This window comes from Apus apus, chromosome 12, assembly GCF_020740795.1.
Source record: "Apus apus isolate bApuApu2 chromosome 12, bApuApu2.pri.cur, whole genome shotgun sequence".
NCBI lineage: Eukaryota > Metazoa > Chordata > Aves > Apodiformes > Apodidae > Apus > Apus apus.
Genome location: NC_067293.1, coordinates 20,017,504 through 20,044,744, shown reverse-complemented (window position 1 = coordinate 20,044,744; position 27,241 = coordinate 20,017,504). Strand labels below are relative to the sequence as shown.

General features: G+C 56.0%; 1 protein-coding gene across 3 annotated transcripts in view; it reads left to right on the top strand.

Moving 5' to 3' along the window:
• Positions 1-4,400: 4,400 nt before the first annotated feature.
• The window catches only part of STARD8 (StAR related lipid transfer domain containing 8), a 59,709-nt gene continuing 36,868 nt past the window's right edge, over positions 4,401-27,241 (top strand). The window contains exons 1-2 of one of the 3 annotated variants that reach the window (XM_051630283.1): positions 4,401-4,765; positions 7,644-7,677. In XM_051630283.1, coding sequence (XP_051486243.1) covers positions 4,721-4,765; positions 7,644-7,677 — 79 coding nt within the window. In that variant the 5' untranslated portion in view covers positions 4,401-4,720. Of the gene's footprint in view, positions 4,766-7,643; positions 7,678-24,390; positions 24,467-27,241 lie in introns of those variants that run through there. The other 2 variants (XM_051630286.1, XM_051630285.1) reach the window with 2 other exon arrangements.

The window sequence follows — 27,241 nt, the reverse complement described above, 5'->3', positions numbered from 1 at the left end:
CCAAAACATGGCCTGGCTGGCTGGTAAGTGTATGTCTCTTTCAGGCATATTCTCAGCCAGAGCTGAGGTGTTTTGGAGCATGGTAACTATGGGTGTCCCTAACCTGCACCCCATTACCTGCACCCTTGATGCTCCCAGCTGGTCCAGAGGGTGGGATGCTCTGGCAGATGTTGGCTGTCTTTGTCTTCTTTATACCCTCAACTCCTGCTTCAGGCTGCTGAAGTGCAGTTCAAACCCGGTGCACGAAATTGACTTGGTACCCTCTAACAGTCAGTCCTGTGCCCTGTGGGGTTTCTACCCTCCTAGGGATCAACCTTCTGCTCACCTTGGGGTGGTGGCCCAGCAGAGCAGAGTGAGCATTGAGGGACTGAGGGCAAAATGTGTCCCCCAGAGGCTGCAGGAAAGGCTGCTGGGAGAAGCAGCTCTGGCCTGGGGAATGAGAACTGGCTGGTTTCCTCCACATTTGGGTCTGGCCTGACAGAGATTCCTCTGTCTTGCTAATTAATCCCAAACCTCTGCCAGAATTAGGGCTGGGATCTTCCCGAGACAGCAGCTGTCACTAAAACTATGTGCAAAAATACTCAAGTAGGTCAAACCTAGTTTATTAAATGGCATTTAATTGTGTAAGCCTGCAGACAGATGCATCTCTGTTGCCTGGGATCATTTTTTTTAGCTGCTGAGCGTGTTTGCTGTCAGAGGCACCAGCAGGAGCCTGTCCCTTGCACACAGGGGGTACGTGGGGTGCCCCTTGTGCAATGCCAGCCCTCCCCAGGGTTCAGCCCTGCTCAGGGGTGCCTGGGGCTGTACCCATCCAGCTCTGAATAGCAGAGCCCTTTGCTGTTCCTATACATTTGCCATAGGAGCCTCCCTGCTCTTGCTAATAATATGAGATGCTCACAATTCCTGGTGCTGGTCTGGCGCCTGCCTCGGGGGGCAGAGGATTAATGTCCCAGCTGGGCTCTGGCAGCTCAGTAACATTCCCAAGGGAAGGGAAAACTGCCTGGTGAGCATTCTGCTTTTTTAGACATAAAAACTGCAGCCTGTTTCGTATTTCTTTTTCTCTTCAAGATGCCTACATGGAAACTGTGGCACAGCAGCAGGTTTTTCCTGTGGTTCTGTCTCAGGGGGGAATATTTGTAGACTCTTCACAGACACCTCTGGGTGCTTGAACATCAATAGAGTTAATGCTGGGCATGTGCACATGTCTCAAAAAAAAGCCATTCTTCTTCTGTATCACTTGGGTCTGTGTGTAACTTGCCTATAGTATCTCAGAACTGTCACTGTTACAGTTATGCTCTTTTACATGCATTTAAATAGTGTGTTTCCCTCTGCCAGGGCTCGGGTTGCCCATCACGGCTGTGTCCTCCATGTCCCCACCAGGGCTGCCACCAGCCGAGTGCTGCTGCTGCCTGCAGGTTGTTTCTGCTTCAGGTGGTGTCACTGTCCTCACCCACAGCCCTGGAAGGTGCAGGGGGGGGGGGTCCCAGCAAGCCCTGGGCATGCAGGAGCTGGCCTTGGGAGCAGGGGGGGCACCCCGATTCTCAGGAGAGCCAGGGCACTTGTTAGCAAGGCTGATGTTTATGCATAAATGGCATTTACTGGTGCAAACCTCCTGTTGTGGAAGTCTTCATGCTGGCTGGCTGTCTGGCAGCTGCAGGCTTAGGGATCCATAGAAGTGCCAGTGAATCCCCAGGGCAGGAACACCCCCTATCCCGGGCAGCAGAAATCCCACAAAACCATCAATGACTGTTTGTTTCAGTGATGTCATCTCTCCTTTAGTGAAACTGGTGAGTTTTGTGAGGGCGAGTCAGCTACAAAGTTTATTTGGCTCCTATGTGTGTGCTAAATAAATCAGTATTTGTAAATACCTTCACCAGTGTATACTAAATAAATAGGTATTTACAAGTACATTCACCAACATTTACAAACAAGACCCTTCTTTGGGGAATCATGGATGATGATTCCTGTTATGAGTGACAAAATTAGGTACCTGGTCAAAGATGTCATCGTTTGTGTTTGAATGGTTTGTTTTCAGTATCAAACCCAAAGTGTTTAGAGTCTCATCTGGTAAAAAAAGGAATTGGGATTGTTTATAATGAGCTTTTCAAGGGACAGGCAGTGTTGGAAGGTGGGCAGGAATGGCAGGAAGGTGGGGAATGTCTTCTGCTGCTCTTTGACATGCGTGTATCTTGGTGTGCCTGCCGTGGGGCTCATGCCTGCTCCAGCCCTTCCCCTTGGGCCACCCTGCCCAGCTCTGCCAGCTCAGCCCCTCAGCACCTGCCCAGAGCTCAGCAAAGGTGGGTGTAGGGAAGGGTCTGTGCTCCTGCCATGCTAAGTGGGCACCTGCTCTGCCTGTCCTGCTCCCTGCCTGCAGCAGCCAGTGGAAGATCCCTCTGAGCTGGGGACTGTGGGGCTGGTGAGGTGGACTTCACCCCCCTCTCACCCCACTCCACACCCCCTCATTTTCCCATTTGGCACCAACAGCTGCAGTGGCTTCTCCTGCCAGGAGCGTGTTGTGGGGCAGCTGTGGCTGTTGTTAACTCGGTGCTGGGTGCTGCTGAGCAACAGCCAGGGCACTGATGGCTCATCCATGGGATAGAAGAGCTCCTGGCTGCAGGAGGCAACACGGGATCCTCTGGGAGATGATCCCTGTGAGAAGGGGCTGTACCTGTCCTCCAAACTATGGCCCTGTCCCATGACTTATGGAGAAAGCAAGATGTTGGTGATGCTTCTGGGTCTGGTTGGTGAGCACCCTGGTGCCCCTCCTGGCTCTGGGCACTGCAGGCAGCAGATGGGCAGGGCTGGCAGCTGCCCTGTGGGAAACTCTGAAGTGAGCAGAGTTTTCCTTAGAATCAGCTTTTTTAAATCAACTGGAGTTTCAGATGGCTCTCACCTAAGTCTGAAGGTGACAGTGATTCATATACAGAGAGAATTAATAGGAATTACTTCTCTTTTCCCTGTAGATGTCTGTGGAGCAGGTACATCAGGAATGCTGGGAGTGGAGCCATGTCCTGGCATCACTCAGCAGCAGCTGCTTGCTGTGTGCAGGCTCCAGCCACCTTGCAGGGAGGTGCTCCAGACCCCAGGAACTATTCTTATGAGGATGGTGTCCTGCTTTGCTGAGGAAGGTTCCTAGATGTTAAATTGTTTGGATGCTTTTGGGATGACTGGATAGAAGAAGCTACACAAGTATGCAGAAGCCTCTGTGGTTTGTCTCCCAGGCCCTGGGAAGGAGACAGCTTTTGTCTATTTGCAGTAACTTGGGTTTTCTTGCTTTTGGAGGAAATGGGAGAAGGACTTAAAAGGCTTCCAGAGCCAGCAGTGACATGAGGTGCTGGCTGGGCCGTGGCTCTGGCAGTGCTGCTCTGGTGGGCTGGTTTTGTCATGGTCAAAGCTGCATGGCTGTCCCTTGGCTCCCACATCAGCACCCTGGGGTGCTTGTAGGAAAGGTGACCTGGGCGAGTGTCCCACAGCGGTGGGGCTGGCTTCTTGGGTGTTTAAAGGAGGAGAAAAGAGGCCAAGGCACAAAGCTTGGGCTGTGCCTGGGTGCCCCCAGCCCCGTGATGCTGCCCAGTCCTGCAGGGGGCACGCAGAGGAGCCAAGCCTGGGAGTGGTGCCAGGACACTGTGAGGAATGAGGCAGGAGATGGAAGGAGGCAGCTGGAGCCAGTGCTGGGGCTGACACCACCCACGTGCTGCCACGGGGCCACGTTGGAGCCTCTGGGGCCACGTCGGTGCCTCCAGGGCCGTGTCCTGCAGGAGTGTGGCTGAGCCCGGGCATTGCTGCTGATCAACTTGTTGTTGCTTAGTCTGAAATAATCTCATAAATCACCAGTTGGGGGGTTTCTTATGTGCCTGCAAGAGGACTTCCAGCCTAGGGGCTGGGTGGCTTGCACAGAAGTGTGTGGCACTGCCTTTTATTATGGTCCTTCTTGTGAACAAAGGCTGAGCTTGCACCAAAGTCTGCGGAAGGAAGATAAGGAGCTGTGAATAAAGCTGGGAAGAATGGCCAGGCCAGGCTTGGGGGCTGGGGGTTGCCTTTTCTCTCTGTCTGTCTCCCCGCTGGGGTCACACCTGGCTGAGCCCACTGGTGCCTGTGGAGCCTGTGGAGAGCCTGGCTGTGCAAGGAGCCTGCGGGGAACCTTGATGCTTCAGAGTATGTGTGGAAGCCGCGGGTTCTGCAGTGGCATCTGGGGACAACAATGTGGCCTCACAAGTACAGCTTGTCCCGCAGCAGGGACAGCTTTGGGAGCCCTCTCGAGAGCCTTGCCTGCTGCTGGTGAGCAGGGGCTGTACTGGAAACCTAAACCAGCTGGGGCTTGGGTTTCCAGTGTCCTACATGTGCCTTTGACAGCGCAACTCCCTTTCTTGCTGCCCTGGAGCTGTTTCCTTTCTCAGTGCCTGGGAAGGGGAGCCCTGCTCGGTGCATTCCAGGCAGGAAGGAAAGCCTGGAGCTGTTGAGAACTCGCAATCTTCAGGGAATTTCAGTCGCCGTCCGAAGCCCGGTCGCAACCAACGGAGTAACGGTGCAGGGTTTGAATCGCTGTCCCGCCCCCGCCGGCAGCGCTGCCTCCTCCCTCCCTCCCTGCGCGCTCCTGCCTGCGCTGCGCGCCGGGCAGCGGCCGTGGGGGTGCCCGGGGGGGTCCTCCCCAGGGCAGGGGGCTGTGCCATGGTCTAGGGGGGCTCCGCGCCTGTCCCCTGCCTTCCCCCCCCAACCCATCATGCCATTGCTGGACTTCTTCTGGGCTTGCTTCAAAAGAGCCAAGGTAAGGAGCCGTCTGATTAAACGGTGCCTGGCTTCTTGCACTCTCTGCATGTCGGGAGAAGCTGCTGGAAGGGTTGGGGGTTTGGGGGGTGTGTTGGGGGGTGTCTCCGGTAGGGCTGAGGTTTGCTCATGGTGCCTGAAGTCTGCTCTGGAGGGATGTTGTGCCCGTGCCCCACGTGAAGGTTAATTTTAGATGGGCCCCGTGCTTGCCCATCAGCTGTGGGACCTGCTTCCCAGGGCCGGCAGCCTCAGGGGATGCAGCCCTGCTGGTTATAATGCCCCGTGTGTGCTGCCAGCCCCCGGTGGGGGCCACACACACCAAGCCAGGTCCTGCTATGTGCAGCTCCAGTGCTGTGGCTGGGCTGGGGACACCCCGGAAAACTGGGGCTCACCTGGAGGCTCTGGTTGCTCCTGGCACCACTCTGACTTTGCCAACCCAGAGAGATGGGGTGACTGTGAACAGGAGGACAAAGGAGCAGTGAGAGCAGAGGCCTCGAGTTTTTAATTTCCTGCAGCAGTGGCTGTCATGGCATCTGGTATTTGGGTTTAATTCCTCATCTGCCACCTTAATAACGTGCAGCTCTCTCTGGCTGCCCCGTCTGTTGTGCTGGATTTGGTGTGCTGCAGCCTGTGCAGCCTGGTGGCAGGTGTGCTGGCTGCATTTTGGAGGTATTGTTAGTATGGATTCCAGGAGCTTCTGACTGGAAAAAGCACTGAAACCCCTCTCCAACCAGTGCTGTACAGCAGGCTGTGTGTGTGTGTCAAGCGGGTGGATCTGAAATGCATGTGGAATGCACACTGCTCCCCCGGGCTTCCAGTGCAAAGCTTTAAATAGTTGAGTCTAAAAATGACATTTGTGAAATTCATTAATTATATTAGTAGCTGTCTTGTCCCTGCTGTCTCCAGAGGGCTTAGCAAGTCCTCATTAACCCTCCTCGTCCCTGGGAGCTGTGTGTTGTCACTGTGCTCATGGTCCCACATCCCCCTGGGTTGCTCCAGCTCCTGGAGGCTCCAGCCTGGCCTGGACCAGGCTCCCCAGTGCCCGGGGACAGCAGCAAAGCCCAAAGAACCAGCAGAGCTCTGGGAACCTCGTGCCTGAGGGAGGGTCCCTGGGTGGCAGGGAGCTGTGCGAAAACTCCTGCCCTCCCTGTCCCCAGCCCCGGCTGCAGCTGCCCCTCTGCCACGGCCCTGGCTGCTCCCCACCCCAACACATTCCCAGCCCCCTCATCTGAGGATACTGATACAGCTGAACCCACTGGTTTTACTAATGAAGCCAGTGTTTGTTTCTGCTTCGTGCTTAGAAAATGCCTTTGCAGGACACCAGCAGTGCAGTGGGGACTGAGCGGGGGCCAAAGTCCCTCATGGGTCTGGGAGTAAATTTGTCCCTTGGATCTGGGGCTCTTCCTCCCATTGTCACCCCTGGGTACTGAGGTGTCCTGGCCAGGAACCTGTGCTGGGGCCTGTGGTAAGGGAAACTCTGAGCAATGGAGGCTCCAGAAAATATGTGACCATTTCCCATGGATCAGGTGGCCTTTTTGATCAGCAGGCATGAGAACAGGGGTGAGGGCCCCTTGGCTCACCACCCCCAGGCTGTGGGCCACAGGGAAAAGGAAATCTGCTTCAGTGGGTGTGAGGGAGAGGTGGCCCAGTGGCAAAGGGGCCAAAATGATGTTTCTGCGTTTTGTGCTTCCTCATTAGCTCAACCCATGAGGCTTGTGTTGAGTTTGGCATCACAAAGTCCCAGGATGGCACTAGGGGCTCTCTGCTCGGTGTGGCAGGTGCGTTGTTCCTGAGTTCAGGAGGAGCTGATGTTCTTTGCGTAGTCTCCTTTGCTGGTTTAAGCTTCCTGTTGCTCTCCTTGCAGGAACACAAGGTACTCAGGTGGACACTTTGCTTCTCTCCCCTCTCACTGGCAGACTCCTGTTCCCACATTTCCACTTCAGTTCCACAGCAGCCACCCCCACCAGCCGAGGAGACCTGGCTCGTCCCTGCCTGGGTTGAAGCCCGGCACTGGGGAGATGAAGGAAGCCCAGCAGCAGGGAGGAGGTTAAACCCTTCTGCTGCTGGGTCATCCCCTGTCCTGCAGTCCCAGCAGGAAGAGGGGTCCCGGGGGGCCGTGGGAAAGGCCGGCCGGGCAACGTGCTGCATTCCTGCACAATTCCTGCTGCCCTGCCAGCACCTCTGCCCCGCTCAGCCGGGCTGGGGCTGCCTTGGAGGGGCTGCCCAGCACCTGAGAGGGGCCTGGGGAGGGTCCCAGGCTCTGGGATGGCCTTGGGACTCTCCTGTTCATCTGCCTTCATGCACATGGCCTTCATCTCCCAGGCCCTGGCAAGGCCCTTCTGTCTGTAAATCCCATTTCCCTTGGTTTTGTCCCCAGTGAAGGGCAGTCCCTGTGCTGGTGGCCCCTTCCCCCCTGGGTGCTGTGCCCGTGGAGAAGCTCAGAGAGCGAGTGCCCAACCTGCTTTCAGCTCTTTTTTTCTGTTCTCCCTTTCTTTATTGTTGGCTTCCCACGGGGCCTGCAGACACCACTGTGTGACCTGCCCCCAGACCCACCAATGCAATTAAAATGTGAACATCTCCACTGCCACACAGGTACCAGGGGCATTTCTGGGGGATCCCAGCCCATGCTTCCTCTGCTCAAGTAAGGGTCTGCCCCACCGAGGTGTTCCCAGTGCTGTCCAGAGCCAGCTCCAGCGCAGGAGCTGGGCTGTGTTTTGCACTCATGGTTTAAAGCCAGGACATTGCTTGTCCTCAGAGCTGGAGGTCCCAGCTCCTTTCTTGGAAGAGGCTGGAATAGGGACCGAGCCCAAGTGCAAGTGGTAGGAGTCCATGAATGTGAAAAAAATTATTTTTGTTCTTTTTTTTCTTTCTTTTCACAGTGTTTCACATTGCCAGAAGATAAGAAAGATGCAGGTAAGCTGTGAAAATGTTTTTTGGGGCAGGAATGTCCTCGTTGCGGAGTGGCAGAGGAGGACTGTCCCCTTGCTGGGATCTGGTTTCTCCTGCCAGCAGTGTGGTTTTCCCCCCAAACTGTTACTTGTCAAAGGGGCAGCAAAGGCAGATGCCTGAGGCTGTGGAGCAGTGCAGGGAGGCCCCTCACTGCCTTGCCCCTGCTGCCATGGCTGTGCCAGCACTGGGAGCAGCTCCACCAGCCCAGCCCAGCCCCACGGCCACTCTGCTCCTCTCTGCTTCCCTTTCATAGATTCATAGAACGATGGGGGTTGGAAGGGACCTCTGGAGATCGTCGAGTCCAACCTTCCTGTTAGAGCAGATCACACAGAAACACATCCAGATGGGTCTGGAAAGTCTCCAGAGAAGGAGACTCCACAACCTCTCTGGGCAGCGTGTCCCAGGGCTCTGGCACCCTTACAGTAAAGTTTTTCCTCATGTTGAGATGGAACTTCCTGTGTTCCAGTTTGTGTCCATTGCCCCTTGTCCTCTCACAGGGCATGACTGAAAAGAGACTGGCCCACTCTTCTTGACACTCACCCTCCAGATCTTTGTAAACATTAATAAGATCCCCTCTTAGTCTTCTCTCCTCTAGACTAAACAGCCCCAGGTCTCTCAGCCTGTCCTCATAAGACAGATGTTTCAGTCCCTTAATGATCCTTGTAGTCCTCTGTTGGACTTTCTTGTAGATCCCTGTCCCTCTTGAACTGGGGAGCCCAGAACTGGACACAACACTCCAGATGTGGTCTCAGTAGGGCAGAGTAGAGGGGGGGAAGATCCTCAATTCATTTTTTTTGTGGTGAACAACCCCATGCTCTGCAGATAAGCTCATGAGGAGCTCCAGAGCCCTGAAATGGCCATTCCATGGGCAGGAGGGTCTGCCCTGGCTGGGAACCCCTTCCAGTTGGGGTGGCTGAGGTGTCTCCCCAGTGACAGCCAGGCAGGAGGGAATCGTGGTGCAGCTCCTGGCTGATCCGTGGTTGTTGTGTCTGCATGTCCATGGGCTGCTTCTGCCCCAGCCATCCCTCTGCAAATGCAGGGGGAAGGGCTGGGGATCAGGGCCACCCTGTGTGTGCGGCTCATGGGTGCCAGGGAGGCCTGTGGTGGTCTGCAGGAGGAGAGAGGGACCAGGGATGGGGACAGAGCTTGTGGGCTCACAGACGGGGCACAGCTGCTGCTGGTTTTGAGAACACTGCAGGGCCCCACTGCCAAACTGGTCTGAAATGGTGTTACTGGTCCTGGCTGCTACTCTGCGGGATGTGAGGAAATGCTTTGGGTCTCACCTTGTCCTCGTGTTCACCCCCAGACAAGCAGCCCTGTGGGCAAGCACGGCCCTGCTGGTGGGCAAGATGGGTAGAGGTTCTGCACTTAATAATCCCACCCGTTGGTCTGATGGGGGCTCTTTGCTCAGCCATGTCTTTAGCAGGAAACCCGGCCTGGTCCTACAGGCAGGTTGGGGTCACTAGTCTGGAGCGAGGGACCCTGTGCCACTTCCCCTGCTTCCAGCACAGAGCTCAGGGTGGTGCTGCAGACGGAGGCGGGAGGAGCGATGCTGCCCCTGCTGCAGCCATCGCCTTTGGGATGTGCCTGGGGATCTCCCAGCTGTTCCCAGGACTGGAGGGCAATGACCTGGCCTCTTGTATTTCATCTGCCAAAGGGTTAGGTGAGCTCTGAACCAGTACAAGAGCCCAGGAGCACAGGAAAGCTCTGGGCTACAAAAGGTGCTTTGTTAATGAAGCTCCCGAGGTAATCCTGGGTGGTCTCTCTTGCCCTTTCATGGGAGAGATTAACAACGTGAATAGCAAGAGCTTGTTTAAAAGAGTTGAAGAGCCCTGTGCAAGGGATTCCCCATGATTAAACCTGCCTTAACATCCAAATCTGTCTCGGTCAAGGGTCAGCACCATTCACACGATCCCAGCTGCCACCTTCTGGCCACATGTCCGTGTCCCAGCCTGCTGAGCTCCATGCTGCTGGAGGGATGCTTGGCCACCCTGGCATCACACTTGCAGGGGGCTCTGAGGGCAGGAGGAGCAGGACCCTCACCCCTGGCAGTGGCTGTGTGGTTTTACACCAGAGGATGTGACCCGGGACACGACACCGGAGCCGCAGCGAGACCCCGGCTCCGCTGCCATCTGCCGCGCCCTGCGGGGGCCCGGGGCAGCGTGGCTGGAGCTCTTCCTTCCCTGTGGATTCTGCTGGACTTGGAGCCAGCCTGTGGGCCGTGCACACCTTCCCCTGGGCGTTCTCAAGTGCTGAGGAGAGGCTGATGCGTCCTCAGGGCTCTGAAAAGCGGGGTCCCTCAAGGAAGCATTCGGGCAGTGGCATCAGGAGCCGTTCCCTTCCCTGGTGGTGTTGTGGTCTCTTTGGGGTGGGCATCACGAGGACTGCAGTTCCTGGGACACTCCTCCCTGGCAGGAGCAGGGATGTGATTCCCCCCCTGTGGTCAGCACTGGGGAGGCCTCACCTTGAGCTCTGTGTCCAGTTCTGGGCCCCTCACTGCAAGAAGGATCTTGAGGTGCTGGAGCAGGGCCAGGGGAGACAACAAGGCTGGTGAAGGGACTGGAGAGAAAGTCTTACAGGGAGAGGCTGAGGGAGCTGGGGGTGTTTAGCCCGGAGGAGGCTCAGGGGGGACCTTCTCACTCTACAGCCACCTGAAGGGAGGTTGTGCTCAGGGGCTTCTGGGCTCTTTTTCCAGGCAACCAGTGACAGGACAAGAGGGCCTGGCCTGAAGTTGCTCCAGGGAAGGTTTAGGTTGGATATCAGGAAGCACTTCCTCATGGAAAGGGTGATCAGCCATTGGGATGGACTGCCCAGGGAAGGAATCACTGTTCCTGGAGGTGTTCAAGGAAAGGCACGTAGTGCCATGGTTTGGCTGATGTGGTGGTGTTGGTCGCAGGCTGGACTTGATTATCTGAAAGGTCTTTCCCAGCCTTGGGGATTCTGTGATTCTGTGACACATGGCAGCACTGAGTTAGCTCTGTGTTCATCCCAGTCACCTTTGGGAATGTGCCTCTCCTGGCTTTTCCACCACTTCTTGATTCCCTGCACAGCACAGCTCCTCTTCCAGCACACCCAGTGAACTCCCTGAGTGGCTTCCTGAGGCAGAGCTGGACCCATTCCCAGCTCCTGGACCCTGAAGCAAGCGGCTGGGAGCTGGGGCTGTGCTGCTGTGGCCCCTTCTCTGGACACAGAATCATAGCATCACAGAATATGGAGTTATGGGACTGGATGGGTTACATCCAAGGGTGCTGAAAGAGTTGGCAGGTGTGATCACCAGGCCACTTTCCGTTACTTCCCTGAAGTCCTGGCTAACTGGGGAGGTCCCAGTGGATTGGAAGGTGGCAAATGTAACACCCATCTATAAGAAAGGCAGAAAGGAGAACCCGGGAAACTATAGACCTGTCAGTCTGACCTCGGTACCAGGGAAGGTCATGGAGCAGATCATCTTGAGTGTCATTAGAAGACATACAGAGGACAACCAGGGGATCAGGCCCTGTCAGCAGGGGTTTATGAAAGGCAGGTCCTGCCTGATGAACCTGATCCCCTTTTGTAACCTGATGATCAGACGATTGGATGAGGGAAAGGCTGTGGATATTGTCTATCTGGACCTCCAAAAAGCATTTGACACTGTTCCCCATAGAACTGTCATTAAAAAAGCCTGGCTGCTTGTGGCCTGGATGAGCAAACGATCTGTTGGACCAAGCACTGGCTGGACAGTCAGGCCCAAAGAGTCAATGGAGTCCAATCCAGCTGGGGCCAGTCACAAGTGGTGTCCTCAGGGCTCAGTGTTGGGACCCTTTCTGCTTAACATCTTTATTGATGATCTTGATAAGGACAGAGTTATCATCAGTGAGTCTGCAGATGACACCAAGCTGGGCAGGAGTGTTGATCTGCATGAGGATAGGGAGGCTCTGCAGAGAGACTTGGATAGATTGGATCGTTGGGCTGATGTCCATGGTCTGGGCTTCAACAAGGTCAAGTCCTGAGTCCTGCACTTGGGCCACAGCAACCCCAGGCAACGCTCCAGGCTTGGGGAAGTGTGGCTGGAAAGTGTCTGGCAGAAAAGGACCTGGAGGTTCTAACTGACAAGCAGCTGAACATGAGCCACAGTGTGCCCAGGTGGCCAAGAAGGCCAATGGCATCCTGGCCTGTATTAGAAATAGTGTGGCCAGCAGAAGCAGAGAGGTGATTGTCCCCCTGTGCTCAGCACTGGTGAGGCCACACCTGGAGTGTTGTGTCCAGTTTTGAGCACCTCAATTCCAGAGAGATCTCGAGGTGCTGGAGCAAGGACAGAGGAGGCAACGGAGCTGGGGAAGGGCCTGGAGAATCAATCTGATGAAGAACACTTGAAGGAGCTGGGAATGTTTAGTCTGAGGAAGAGGAGGCTGAGGGGAGACCTCATCAGTCTCTGCAACTACCTGAAAGATGATTGTAGAGAGGTTGGTGCTGGTCTCTTTTCACAGGTAATTAGTGACAGAACAAGAGGAAATGGCTTCCAGCTGCACCAGGGCAGGTTCAGACTGGACATTAGGAAAAATTTTTTCACAGCCAGAGTGGTCAGACACTGGAACAGGCTGCCCAGGGAGGTGGTGGAGTCGCCATCCCTGGGTGTGTTTAAGGGTCATTTGGATGTGGTGTTGGTGGATGTGGCTTAGGGGAGACCTTTGTAGAGCAGGGATGATGGTTGGACTGGGTGATCCCAAGGGGCTTCTCCAAACTGAATGGTTCTGTGATTCTATGTGTTGGAAGGGACCCATCAGGATCATCGAGTCCAACTCCTGTCCCTGTGCAGGGCACCCCAAGAATCACACCATGTGCCTGAGAGCATCATCCAAATGCTTCTGGAACCCAGGCAGGCTTGGTGCTGGGACCACTGCCCTGGGAGCTTGTTCCAGTGCTCAACCACCCTCTGGGTGAATAAACCTTTTCCTGATATCCAACCTAAACCTGCCCTGATGCAGCTTCTGCCATTTCCCCCAGTCCTGTCTCTGGTCACAGGAGTGACGAGATCAGGACCTGTCCCATCTCTTCCCTCCTGAGGAACCACAGACTGCAGTGAGGTCACCCCTCAGCCTCCTCTTCTCCGAGCTGAACAATCCAAGTGACCTTAGACACTGGCTGTGCAGAGCTGCTGCTGCTGCCCACTGCCAACAGAAGAGCTGGGTATGGCATGCTTGGCTCCCTCAGCAGTAACAGTGGAAAAGAAGCTTGGATTTCATCTGCTTGCTTGGAGGTGACCATTTCAGCAGGAGTACCTGGGGACCAGTGTCCTCCTGGCAGTGGCTGCCAGCCCCATGGAGCATTGCTGGTGCTGGCAGCTTGCCCTGAGGGACCCTTGCCAGAAGCCCCCCTCCACGGGCAGGGTCATGGTATCTCAGACAATTTGCACCGCAGGAAACCCCCCCAGAAATCTGATTTTTGAGACAAACCAGCCCAAGCTGTGCAGTGTGTTGCTGGGAGGGAGAGCAGCCTCATCCTGCAGTGCCAGCGGGTGGCCCTGTGGCCCTGTCCCACCCCACCTCCCCGCGCCCCGTGGGTCCCCTCCTGTGGGCAGCCCTGGCTGTGGGGGACACAGTGCTGGCTGTGCTGCTCCATCCCACTGGAGCAGTCCCAGCCAGGGCCAGGTTCCCATGGATTTCTGAACCCTCCACTTCCTCTCTGACATTCACTTCCCATGTATTGTTCTGCACAAAGCAGAGAGGAAAGGCTCCTGCACCAGCCGTGAATGCAAGAGCTGCATTCTCCAAAAAAATTCCTGCCGAGGGCAGGATCAGATCTCTCCAGAAGCAGGGTTGGGAGTGTGCTCTGCAAATGTCATTAAGCAGTGGCCTCCTCTGACTGCTGAGGGACAGGGACTGAGCTCCTGGCTTCCTTCAGTGCAGCCAGGCAGTGATGGGAGTACAGGGTTCCAGGAGTGGGGTTCTGTGCCTGGACATGGGGAAATAACAGGGAAAAGAAGCATGAGGGACTCGGCTGAACTTTTGCCCCTGCATTAAATAATAAGGTTGTATTTACCCAGCATCTGGATCTCCAGAAATAACCTGCTATATTTAGCTGTTGTTGATATGTTGTCACAGCTGAGTTGTTCTCTCTTCACACAAAAATCTCCTGCCCTGGTTCTGTTGGTTTGTAGTTGAGCCCCAGCCCTTCATTCCTCACCTGGCGTGGACCATTCATTTGGTGCCCTCTTTTTGTGGGGAGAAGAGGGGGAATGGGATGTTTTTCTGTCATTACTTGAATAGGCTGAAAGGGAGACAGACCAGGGGGGTGACAAGGTGGCTGTGCTGGGACATGCAAGGACCAGTACTGCTGCCCTTGGCACCAGGGCTGTGCTCTGGCTGCAGCATCCATGCCAGGGAGGAAACCAGTGCACTGCTGGGACACATTTCTGGGCTCTTTTGAGACTCCCTGAGAAATTGCTGCCTGATACATGGTGGAAAGTGTGATCACGGGTGCTGGGTGGATCCCAAGCAGAGAGGTCAGAAGTTGAAAAGCTGAACTGAATGTGATTATTAGTGGGTTTTGTGTGACATGTGATGAAAGGGAGGCAGCGTTGCTCCTTCCTCTTCCCAGCCAGGGCTCACTCTGGGCTAGTGAATCACACTGAAACCCCCCTCCCAAAGTAACATCAGGTCCCTCCTGGAACCACACAGTCCCCAGCACAGAGCCCTGCCTGGGCTGGCCTGGGAGCAGCAGCACCTGACCTTGGGTGGCTCTGCTACTCTTCTGGTTACTCTTCAGAAATGAAGAAGGTTGTTTCTCAAGTATTCTCATTCCTTCTGCTCCAGCCTCTGTGGCCTTAGTCCTGGGCACACTCCTAGCACTGGGAATTGGTCCCTTGCCTAACTAGTGGAAAACGCTTTGTAATTAGCACTAAGTAGCCAAAAGTTTAAGAAAAAGTAAAAAGATGCTTCCAAAGCCAGCATTTATAAACTAAAAATCACCCTTCCAAGGCAACTTGAGGACTCTTACTGTCTTCTTTCTCAGGAGCTGGGGACAGCATCTCCTCAGGCTCAGGACACAATCTCCAGCGTTTTCTTTTCAGCCTCCTCAGTGAACCCTTGAGGTTATTTTTGAACCTCTGAGCTCTTTGATACGTGTTTCTCCATATTGGTTTAATTTCCCTGAGGAGGCAGGCTGGCAGGCAGAGCCAGGCTTGCAAGCTCTGTCGTTTCCTGCCTGTCCCCCATGAGTCGGTGCTTGGGGAATGTGCTGCTCAGAGCCTTCCACATTGCTCCAAACAGGACACCTTTCTCCATGCTGTGCTGGGCACTGCCCCCTTGGCACCTCCAAAACACCCAGATGCTTTCTAGAAGCTCCTGCTTCCCTGCAGCCTCATGGAGAGCTGCATGGAGAGCTCCCTTGTAAATCCCTGGAGCCATGCACATAATTACATCCTTGGTTAATTAACAGGAACCATCATGGCAGTGATACGGGCGTGCAGAGAACTCCTGTGAAGGTAGAATCATAGAGTGGTTTGGGTTGGCCTACAACAATTTTAAATGCTGTTGGTTTGTTCTCGTGTCACCTTTTTGCTCTTTGGGCAACAGTGCAGATGGCTGGAGCAGCCCCCCCTCCCCACCCCCTCTCTTCCCCAGGGAGGAACAGGCTGCCTTGATGGGCTCCTGAGAAACAAGCCAAAAATGTGAAAAGAGAAAAAATACTGTAAAAAGAAAATCAAACCCGACTTGGCCACACTTTGTTTTTTTCCAATAAATGATTGTGGGGAAACTATTTGTCAGAGGCAAGAGGCCCAGCCAGCCCACAAAATGAGGCCATTTCTTGTCCTTGTTCCCCTTCTGCCTGTAAAACTTCCTATAGCTCTGAAACTCAGTGACTGCTGGAGTAGCTGATCCCCATCCCCCAGCTCATCTCATCCATCCTTCTGGGGCTTTAATTTCAGGGTCTGGAAGGTTTTCTGTTTCCTGTAGCTAACAAAAAGCAGATTCCCCCCGCAGAACAGCAGGATCCTATCACAAATTGGGTGATTTTTTTGGAAGGCCAGAAAGGAAGAGTCTTGGTTGGAGGGAGGTTTTTTCCTTGTGTTGCCTGGGCTGCAGGGCACTTGGGAAATGCAGGGAAAGAGCTGGGAAAATCCCCCTTTGGCTGCTTTGTGCCCAGTACGTCGCCAAGTTTCTGCCATGGCTGCAAGGAGTGACTGAGACCAACTGGAAAGAAATTGCAGGCAAGAAAGTACATTTGCATCTGCATCCTTGGGGTAGTTTGCATGAGGCCAAAAGGATCAAGAGGAAAGTTTTGAGTGTGGTTATTTCCAGTGGGAAATGGTTCTTCTTCCCCACACAAGCCCCCCTGGCATCAGCTCGTGACACTTCCCTGAAATTATAATGAGAAAATACATTGAAAGCTGGCAGGAAGGTCTGGCTGTACAGAGCTTTTTCCTCGGTAAGAGCTTTGGCATGTGAGCTGCATGAAAAAGGAAAAAGAAAAGGGATGTTTCCTGTGCTTGAAATAACCTGTTTGTACTTCTGGAGAGGGCTTTGCTGAGCGTGGAGGTGGCACTGGGCTGTGCAAGCAAACCTGGCTTTTGTGGGCACTTTTAACACTTGTGTGGTTTTCATTGCCAAGCCTGAGAGGTCAGATGGGGTGGAAAAAAAAAAAAAAAAAAAGGTCCGAGGTGTTTGCAGACCAGTCTGATCGTGTTAATTCCTTCTCTTCTTAATGAAGAGGCTCTGAATCCTGCCTGAAGGGTCGGCAGTGCTTTGCACCCAGCCCGGGGGAGCGGCGGGCCAGAGCATCCCCAGCGCTCCGCTGCTGCGGGGCCTCAGGTGGAGGTGGATGCAGGTGAAACGTGGAGCAGCCGAACCGGCACTGACCTTGCCCCCTGGCCCTGGTGCCAGGCAGCCTGGGAGGGATGGTGCCGGATCCCGGCAGGAGCGGAGCTGGCGGTGGCAGCGCCCGGGATGCTGCGGGACGCGGCGGAGGGAAAGAGCCCGGGGGGCACGGAGAGAGCGGGACCCTTTCCCTGGGGCGAGCGGCTTCCTCTGCCATTAGAGCGGCTGCTGGTGGGTGTCCCTCGGGGAGGAGGAAACCGGCGGAAAGGCCGCGGGCGTTTCCCCGCAGCTGCGGAGCGCGGCTCAGCCTGGGGCATCCCGGCCCCGCGGGGGAGGAGCCGCCGCCGCGGCCCTTCCCGCAGCCATGGGCAGCCGGGGGGCCGGGGCCGGGCACGGCCGGGGTCCCGGGCGGCTCCTGGGGCTGCGGCTGCACCGCAAAGCTGCTCCCTGCGGGGCGGTTCGGCGCGGGAGGGCAGGTGAGTGCGGTGGGGCCGGGGCTGCGCTGCTGAACCCCCCTCGGCTCAGCCCCAGCTGGGCCGGGGGGCTTGGGAGGGGCTGCAGGGGGAGCCCCGGTGCTGGGGGGAGCCGGGGCTTTCCCAGGAAAAACGGCCCCAGAGCCGCCGCCGCCCCACCGGCTGGTCTTCCTCCCCGTCTAGTCTTCCTCCCCGTCTTCCTCCCGGTCTTGCTCCCCGTCTTCCTCTCGCTGCATCGCAGCCCGTGTGTGGGAAGGGCTGAGGCGGACCAGCCTGGCTGGCTGCCGGGACAGGGGGTCGGGGAATCAGCCCGGGCCCGGGGCTGCGGGGTGAGGACACAGCGGTGGGCAGGGCTGGGCACGGTGGGAGGCAGTGCGGGGGTGTGCAAATGGCCAGAAAGCCCCCCTAAGCAGCGCCGGGGGTTTTGCTTCTCTTTCGATCTAAGATAGTGTGAACTTGGTGCTGCTCTGGCCCGGTGTCTCTGCTGCCTGCTGGGTCTGAGCAGGCTGATCCAGGGGTCCCTGGTGTGGCAGGAGGGACAGGTTGTGTGAGCTGATGAGAAGTGCAGTGCTGGTGAGGTTTAATCGGTTTATGATGGCTTGTAAGGATGCTTGTACAAGGCAGAGCCATGAGCCTTGTCACTTTAATATTGCAAGGGCTGCCCCTGCTGTTTGTCAGCTCCTCACCTGGGTCTGTGTTTCTGTGTGATCAGGGTGTGACAGAGCAGGGAGGTCTCAGCACTGCTGCAGCCCCCACTCCCTCTCTTTGCTGCTGAAAACACAGGGGGAATGAAGGTGCTGGGAGCAGTGGAAGGTGAGGGGCTTCACTCCGAGCCCATCTCCTGGTGGGTGAGGAGCTGGGGGTTCCAAAGCCCAGTGGTGTCTGTCCTGCAGTGACTGGCAAAACAGATCACATACCCCAGAGGCCACAGGAGGAGAGAATCCCACACTTTTCATAAATAAAAGGATTATTTTATATTTGCTTATGTCTTAATGGTACTTGTATCAGTCCTTTTATTAAGTCTTTATTAAGACTGTTGAATGCTTAAGGAATTTTTTGTCATTTAGAACTCCAGTGCTGAAACTGGTTTGATGAGGCTTTTGAACGTGACTGTGATAACAGTGTGGGGAGAACAACCCTGAAGATGTTTCCTTTGGGTTGTGTGAGAGAGGAGCCACTGTGGCTCCGTTTCAGTCAGCTGCCATGCTCTGTGAAGAATGAAATCTCATACCTGCCCTGAGATTTCTTTTGGACACTTATTCCTTCTGTCGTTAAATGACACCTTTGGGAATGGCTCAAAATGCACCAGGTGGACACAGGTTGTTCCTCAGGCATGGGGAGATCAGCTCTAGTTTGTTGTAAGCAAGGGGAAAATGGAATTTTCCAGGAAACTCCCACTGCTGGACCCCGTGCTGGTTACATTGCCCACCTGGGTGCTGGCAGGCTGGGGTGGGTTGTAGCCAGGGGCTGTTGGCCCAGTAGGGCAAGGGACATAGGGGGCAGGATGTTGTTTTGGGATGATCTACACCAGAGCTGAGAGCACAGCAGCAAGTCCTCCAAGGGTCTCCCAGAGGATCTGTAGTTGGTGCCAGGAGCCAGACATGCCAGTAAGATTTCCATGAGATTATTCAGCATCTTGTCTCCTGTCACATATCTTGGTAAACCTGTACATGGCTCCTGAGGCTGGATCAGAACGAAAAACCACTTCTGAGACCTGAAAACCACCACCATTATCTCTGGAACATCTGCTGGTTTGTAGCATCCCCCTGCAGCAGACCTGCAGCATGGTTTGTGGCCCCCTGGGGGCAAACACAAAGCTGTCCCCTCTGCCCGGCTGCTCATCTCTCTGCCTGCAGTGGTGAAGTCCACTTGTGGAGTGCAGGGAGCTGGCCCTTCACCATCCCCTTGGAAGTACTGTTTGTGTGGAGGGAGGGTCAGCAGCAGTAACCCCCTCCCCTCAGTGTCACAGGAGGAGGCTCTGGCATGGGTGGGTGAAGCAAACACAGTTGGGGTCATTGAGCTGGTTGCTGCTTCTCATTGCTCACAAATGTGTTTAGCTTCCAGGAGCTGGAGGCTTTTTGCTCTGGTTCAGCACTAGCCACATAATCTGGATTCCTCAGATAAATTCCTGCTGCTTCTCTGAGATGTGTGGCTGCTGCTTTAATTGCCTAGTGCTCTGGCCAGACATAGGACCCTTGTTGCACAAAACCAGCTCCCATGAATGATGCCGTTGTGCTTATGACTCTGAGTTTCTCTTTTCCTCCCTCTTGCCCTCCTCCTTTGGAAGCTGGGGAATTCAGTGCTGGTGAAATCTTGCCTGCTGTACTCATGCAGCTGGCGACACCAGCTCCATCTGCCATTTCATGTGTACCAGTTAACTTCTTTCCCCTTATTTTCCTCTTGTAAACAAGGGTATTGAAGCCATCCTCCTCCCCTTGGCCAGAGCCACTTGCTCACTTCACGCTGGTGCTGACCCTGTGCCAAGGCTGGCCCTGGAGCATCCCTGCAGCCCCAGGAGCCAGGGCTGGCTCTGGGATGGGCCTCCTTGGCCTCCTGGGTTGAGTGACCTTCTCTCAGGAGGGATGCAGGGGCTGAGCTGGGGTCAGTGTGGATGGGGCAAAGGTGCTTTCTGCTTATGGTGCTGGGGAGGTCCTGAGATGGGCAGGAGGGGAGGAGCAGGCAGCATGGCTGATGCCCAATTGGCTTTGTGGCCATCCTTCTTTATGAATAATGCCCTGCTACCTCCGCATGGATCCATGTGCTCTGCACAGGCACAAACCCCCTGGCACTGCCACCCTGAGATCCCAGCAGGACCCAGAGGCAGTTGCAGGTGTGTTGGGGATGCTCTGCTGGGCCTGGGCTCTCTCTGGGTTTCACTGGGACCTGCAGGGCTGCGGTGGCAGGGGGCTGGGGGGGGGCTGCTTTTGTTGCTGGGGATTGAGAGCAGTGAACAACTGGTGCTTGGATGGAGGAATAAATGGAGAGCCCCAAGGTGGGAGAGGGCAGGAGGTGCTGTCTGAGCCCAGCTCTGATGTGGGGTTGGACCGGATAAAGCCAGTTCATGTGAAAAATGTTTTGGGCTTCTGTTGTCCATCTGCAGGGGTGGAAAGTTATGGAACATGAATAATACTTCCATGAGCAGAGCAAGAATCCCCTGAGCATGTGTTTGTGAACAGTGAACCCCAGGACACCCACTGCTGGCTTGGTCCTTTCTGTGATCAGTTTGTGTTTATACACCTGAAAGAAAAAGTAAACTTTTTTTTTTCTTCCCCTCTGTTGATTTTGGTTGTTGGATAAAGAGAAGCAGACAATGGCCACCTCGGGGCAGCTCAGGATGTGTTTGCTGTGGGTGCGTGGGTTTTCCTGCCGCCGTGGGTGGCCAGCTGGAGCTGAGAGGCTTTTCCCATGGCATTATTATTATTATTATTATTATTATTATTATTATTATTATTATTATTATTATTATTATTATTATTATTATTATTATTATTATTATTATTATTATTACTATTACTATTACTATTATTTTCCTTCTTTAAATCCGTGGCTGGTTTTGGCTTTCCTAGGTGTGGGGTGCTGCGTGCCGGGGCCAGCAGGGGGCGGCCGTTTCCGCGCCGCTGCCGAGGGGTTCGGGGGGTTCTGGGAGGGGTGACATGGGGGGTCTGGGAGGGGTGACATGGGGGTCTGGAAGGGGTGACATGGGGGGTCTGAGAGAAGCGGCATTGGGGGTCCGCAGCTGGTGCCGGGGGATGCAGAGGCTTTGGATGCTTCAGTGTGTGTTGCTGGTAACCAGTGAGGACCCCCTGTGCTCCCCTGCCCCAGTGCCCCCCGCCATGTCCCCCCGGGTCAGTTCCCCGCAGGTTTGTAGATCTGCTGGAACCTGATTCCCGGGTGCTGTCGCAGTGGGGAGGGTCTCTGCTTGTCTTTGCCTTTGCAAGCTCCTGTCCACTGAGCCTGGGCTTCCTGCTGGGGCCTGGGGAAGCCCCTCTGAGAGTGGAGGCACTCCCTGGTGCCCCCCAGCTGGGCAGAATAAGCCAACTATGTCCGTGTGCCCTTTGCAGCTGGATGGGCTCTGTATTCGGGTGCTGGGCAGTGTTTGATGCAGAGATCTGTGGATCCAGCCCAAATAATGGGTCTGTTTCATGCTCAGAGCTGCTCCCCAGCACAGAGTTGACCCGTGTGTCTCCTAGCATGAGCTGTGCCACAAAACCAGCCTTCACTGGGACCTACAGAGCAGCCCGGCCAATTGTCCCACTGGACCTCATCCAGAGCAGGGAAGGGTTTTGGGTGCTGGCTGGCAAGGGGGCAGCATGGGCAGCTGGAGCCAGGCTGCAGCACAGGCAGCACGAACAACTTGACCATGGGGCTGTGCCTTGGGCTGAGCTGTGGGTGCCTGCTGCCTTCATGGGTAGAGTCAGGATGCAGCCCTGGGGTTATTCCTCTGAGCCTGTTCCTGGAGCTTTCCTGGGTTTAGGTCTGGGTGTCCCAAGTATGGGGTGGCCCCCACCCTCCTTGCTGGGAGTGGGAAGAGGCAGCTCCCCAGCCTGTCTGCCCTTCCTGACACTTTTTCCTAATATTCAGCCAGCCCAAAAAGGGCCCGTGTTGGATTTTTTCCCTGTCCCTTCCCAGCAATACCCTTTAGACCACCCTAAACTGCTCCTCTCCACTTGCTGGTGGTGGTTATCCAGGCAGGGCACCTTCAACGCCCCCCCCCCCAGGACTTGCTCCAGCTGCCAGCCCCCGTTCCTCGGGAAGGGCAGAGTGCTCCAGGCTGTTCCAACCCTCGTCCCCCTGCTTAGCAGCTCCTCGGGGAGCACGAACCCCCTCTGCTAGGCACCCCGTGCAAGCCCACGCGTGTGCACACTGGGTGTCTTGTGCAGGCGTTGGGGCGGGCGGGGACGAGCCCGCGGGCGCTCCGCCATTCCTCGGCAATACACTGGCAACTATTAATATCTCCGGGCGTGAATGCGGCTCATTCATGGGGCGGCACGGGGGAAGCCTGTGGGAAGCCTCAAGAGGCCATTTCAGCTCCTCCCAGCAGCGCAGCCTCGGCTTTCCCCGCCCGCGGGTCCGTGTGGGACCGGCCGCTTCTGGTCCTGCCCTCTTGGCAGCCTGTTTATAGCTCAGCGTCTCCTGGAGATTTCCTGCCTCTCTGCCTGCCCCCACACCCTCTCTGTTCCCGCTTTGTGTGAGGAAACGAGTGGAAAATACTTGAAATCCTCCCAGCCCAGTGGTTTTTGTGCTGGCTGTCACCGTGCCTGCGGGGCTGCTGGGCGCTGGTGTCCTGACCCATCAAAGGGCCAGACAAGAGCCGAGCCTCGGGCAGGATGAAGCACTGTGAGCTTTGCCCTTACCCGGCTGTGTTCCCTGTGTTGGGAATGTTGCCAAGTCTTTTTGCCTCTATCCTCTTCCCACCTATGTGGCCAGAGTGAAATGTACATCCAGGCTATCCCCGGGGGTGCTTTGCACCCGTTGTCTGTTTGCAGAGGTTTTCTCCCCCTCTGTCCCTTCCTGCCACCCTCCGCAGCTCCTGGGCAGCAGGGCTCTGTGGATGTTGATACTTCTGGGGGTGAATGCTGGGCTGGGCTCCTGGTACCCTGATTCCCCTTCTGGCCCCTGCAGCTCTGTAGTGGGGGTACTCACAGCCTGCATCCTGGTTGTAGGGACCTTCCACTGATTTCCACCAGTGTGGATCTGTTTGCTGTGGCTGACCATGGGGGTGGGCAGCATCTGCTTGTTCTCCAGCTGCAGGAGCCCTTGGCCCCCCTGCCCATCCCGTGTGCCCTGGCTGGCGAGAGGCTCCCTCACACAAAGATGTATGAAGACTTTCAAGTCAACAACAGCCTCATTGAGAGGCTCGTTGCCCACAACCCCTTCCCTCCGGAGGCTGGGGCTGTGGTGTAGGGGCTGCAGCAGAAGCTGAGGCAGCTGGGGATTGGTGGGAGGAGGGTCAGGAGCTTGGGGCTGGGGAGGAAGGAAGGAGATGTGCATCAAAAGCCTCTCAGACTGTAAAAACAATGGAAAAAAGTACTGGGTTTTTTTTCCCCTGATCCTCCCATGTTATGGTGCTTGGGCAACCCTCCAACTCCCACCAGTAATTTAAAGAGAAAAGCGGGTTTGTGGCATCCCTACAATGTATCTGGTCTCCCCTGCTTTTCTAGTCCTGCCAAAACACATCACTGCCTGTCTCTCCTTGCGTTGTGCCTGTGCTCTGTGTTTGCCATCAAGCCTCTCGCCCACTGTCCCATCACCTCTCTCTCACACTCTGCCTGTTCTCTCCTCTTTCCATGCTCAGGCTGGTGCTTCCAGACCTCACAGGAATCATGGAATCATTCTGGTTGGGAAAGACCTTTGAAATCCTCAAGTCCAACCATTAACCTAACCTCCAGCCCCTATGCTTCCCATTTCCTACAAACAAGTTCCTCTCTCAGGTCCACCTTAAACAGTTTTTTTCCTCTAAGTTCCTCTGTGCCAGACCCTACCCCTCATTGTCTTCTTCACCCTGTGTGGCTTGTCCCACCTGATGTGACACAGCTCTGGGATCCAGAAGCCAGGTTGTGAGTCCTGTATGTGCTGTGAGGAGGATCTGCCTCATCCTGTGCTGTCGGAGAAGTAACTATTGAGCAGGAAAACGCTCTGCAGTGTGAAGGGGATTTTCTGGGAACAAGTCCTGCAGGAGCAGCCTCTCTGCTCCTCTTGGCACCTTGCCGTGTTTTGCACCCCCGGGTTTCCCACCTGCTTGGTTTTGAGTGAGGGATGGCTGGGCATCTGTCCAGACGCTGTCTCGGGGCTCGTCTTTGGGGGTGAACAGCCTGAGAGACCCTCCCCGCGGCTCAGCCCGGAGGGGAGGCTGCAGCTGTTGGGTGTCCCTGGCCCGGGTCTCCCAGCCCCTGCTCTGGTGCGCTGGCAGCACAGCCAGGGCCAGGAACAGCCCTTGCAGTTGCTGCTGCCAGTCTGGAAGCAGATAGAGGGCGACAGGGCTGAGCAGAGGGGGTAACCGGGGGGCTGGGGGCACCGCGGGACGCAGGGTCTGGGATCGCGCTGGCTGTCACACGTGTGTTTTCTCCACGGTTTGTCGTGCACGGTGCAGCCTCGGGACCTTCAGCCTCGGCAGCCCGGAGCTGGGGACCAGCATTTCGGTTCTTCTGCCCAGGAGCAGCGCTGGGCGCTGCTGAGCCGGGGCCACCCTGGCCGGGTGCAGCCCCGGGGCCGGCGGGTCGTGCCGCGGGGCCGGGGCCGGGGGCGGGCGGTCCCGGGGCGGGCGGTCCCGGGGCGGTCCCGGGGAGCAGCGGGCGGAGCTGGCGGGGGCCCCGGCCGCGGCCCCGCACCTGCCGCTCTCACACCGACAACAGCCGGAGCCGCGGCTGGCACCAGCCCCAGCCCCCCGCGGCGGGGGGTTCTGCACCCACCCACCCTCCCTGCATCCTCTTCCTCTGCTCGCCGGGACTCGGCATTTCCCCCTAGGACGAGGGGCAGCACAGCCTGAAGGTAAATCAGGAACCTGCGGTTCCCCCCGAGCGCCCGTGGTTGAGGGGTGTGAGGGGCCTGGGGAGAGAAGAGGGGCCGTTTTTTGGAAGATAGCGCCCGGCAGCCCGCGGCTCCCAGTGATGCTTCTCCGGCCACGCTGCCCCCGGAGCTGCTTCCTGGAGCTGCTCCTCGCAGCAGCAGGTGCTGCCCGGGGGTTATCGGCTGTTGGGGTGTCTGTGTGTGTGTGGACAGACGTGGTGTGGGGCGAGGTGGCTGTAGCTGAGGAGGAGGAGAAGCTGGGAGCTGCCGCACATTAATTTCCTGGCATGCTGGAGCTGTTCCTGGATCCCGGTCATTCCCCGGCTGAGTCACAGCAGCGCGTGGGGTGAGAGGCCTCTGCTGCCATCCGAGTTGGGCTGGGCTGCCCAGCTCCTTCTGGCCACAAGTTTTTGGGCTGCCCGGATTTTCTGAGGGCTCCTCGTCATCCCTCCCTCTAGCTGGGATTACTGATGATTAAATTCGTGGCTGGAAAAGCACAGATTTGCCCATTGATCCAGAGAGCCAGTGAGTTCATGGAAAAACCGTGTTGACGTCAGGAGGCTGCGGATCAGGCCCTTGTGCTATAGCTGGGGGGAGGCTGGACTCTGTCCTGGCTTTTGGCACCGTGGGCACGTGTTCCAGTTGACTGTTCCTTTTGGAGACCTGTCTTTGGTAGAAACGGATGGGTTTGCTGTGTGTACGTAGTTTGTCAGGCTGGGAGCAAGCAATAATCTGTCAGAACGTGCTGCCAAGGTGAGAGGCTGTTTGTTCAGGGGCTGTTTGATCGTGGTGGACTTAAACACCAGCTCTTTGTGTGTTTGGTTTTGTGGTTTGTGTTTTGGAACAGCTCCTTGGTGCAGAGGGCAGAGGAGCTGCCTCGTGTAAAGACCCTTATACAGTCCCAGGATGTTGGAGCACATATTGTGATAATTTTGGCAAAAGTCTGCATTCTTTTCCATGTGCATACTTGAATTCTTATCAACGAATGTGCTTTTTTTCTGTTTACATTCTAACTGAAGCCCAGTTGTGAGAGGTGGCACTGGTGCCCCTGGCTGCTCCCTGCACTCGAGGTCTGCTCCTCTCACTGCGAGCCCAGCCCAGCTCAGACCCCCTCAGCCACTACTCTCCCTTCCTGTAGGGAAAAATTTAGCTCCCCCTCTTATGCCAAAAGCTCGTCAATAATTTCCTTGTGTGACAAAGCATCAAGTCCCTGTGGGGAGCAGGTGTCAAACCTGGCTTCTGAGGAGGTGCTCACATTCACTTAACGTACTTGGACTTCCTTTGAGAAATACTGTTCTAATAAAAGACTGACTGAATAAATCAAATCGTGCTTCTGTTAAGCATTCCTTCTCTGCTCTGCCTCAAATGTCCAGACCTGAGTATATATGCATGGGACAGGCTGCCAGCAGTTCACTTTCGTAAGAGAACAAAGTATGGTTGTGCCTCAGGGCACTGCAGTACTTCCCCTTGGTTTTTGTACTAATTTCAAAAAGATTTGAAGGTTCTCAAAGTCAATTGAAATAGAAGAGGGGAAAGAAAGGTTGCCCTTTCCCTGAGGGCATAGCAGGGGTTGCTGTGTGACTTTGCAGGGGAGGAACAAGCTGAGGAGCTGGCTGGCCCCGAGCCCTGCAGGTGCTGTGGATGGTGCAGAGGGCAGGTTCCTTGGCCCTTCTGTGCTGTGGTGGAGCTGCTGGGAGCCAGGCACGGCCCTGGCTTCGCTCTGTGGGGAACAGGGTAAATAATCCCCCAGCAGGGAGGAGAACTGAGTCTACTTCCTCAGAGTGGGCATTCCTTCAAGAGCCTGAGACAGGGTGCCCGTTCGGGGGCTTGCAGGCTCGCCTCTGCACTCGGCATGCTTTGGGAAAGGCTTTTCTGCATTCAGATGGACGTGGGAGTTTGATCCTCCACGTCCGAGGCTGCTGAGGCAGGAAATGCCTCCGGCGCAGTCGCTGCGGCCCCGGCTGCCTGGGGAGCTGCGGAGGGTCCTGTGGGACCCCTGCCCCACTCCAGGGCTCATCATCCCGTCCCAGAGGTGCCTCGGACAGCACGGGTATCTCCTGCCATCCCTGCCAGCCTGGTAATGGTGTCGTGGCTCCATCCCTCTGCTTGCCAGGCTTGGTAAAACGTGTTGCCAGAGCCCCCAGGATGCAAGCTGGGTGGGGTTTGTGTGACAGGCTTCCAAGGACAGGCTGTGGGCTGCAAACGTTGGGATGCCATTGCTCTTGCTAGGCCTCCCATCCCACCCTGTGCCCGTCACTGTCCTGCCCCCAAACCATGGGCGCTGCCCAGCGTGAGCTGAGGTGGGAGCTGCGGCACGTGTGGCATCAGGGATGTCTGTGAGGGAGCCAGGTCTCCTCCCTGCCCAGCTTTCCTTCCCCCGCCTGCTCTTCCAGCCCCACGGGAAGCACGCAGGAGGCGTTGGGTTGGATTCAGCCGTGCTGGAAAGTGGCTGGAGCCTGACTGGGGCTGGTGGCCAGGGCAAAGGAGCGTCCACGAGCCTTTATGCCGAGCTCCCACGTGCTCTGGAGAGGACCAGCAGCAGTGGTGCCCGAGCGCGGCCACATTCCAGCAAGGCCGGGGGTCTGCTGCCCTGTTAATGATTGAGCCACAATAACCCTCCTTGTGTGAGCCTTTCTGAAAGTCACCTCCGGATAATTATATTAACTTTTCCATGCTGCCGGGGCCGGGCATGGAAATTTAAAGAGACAGGATTTTTTTCCCCTACATTTCCAGCAAGGAATTAGTTTTTAGGTGTAG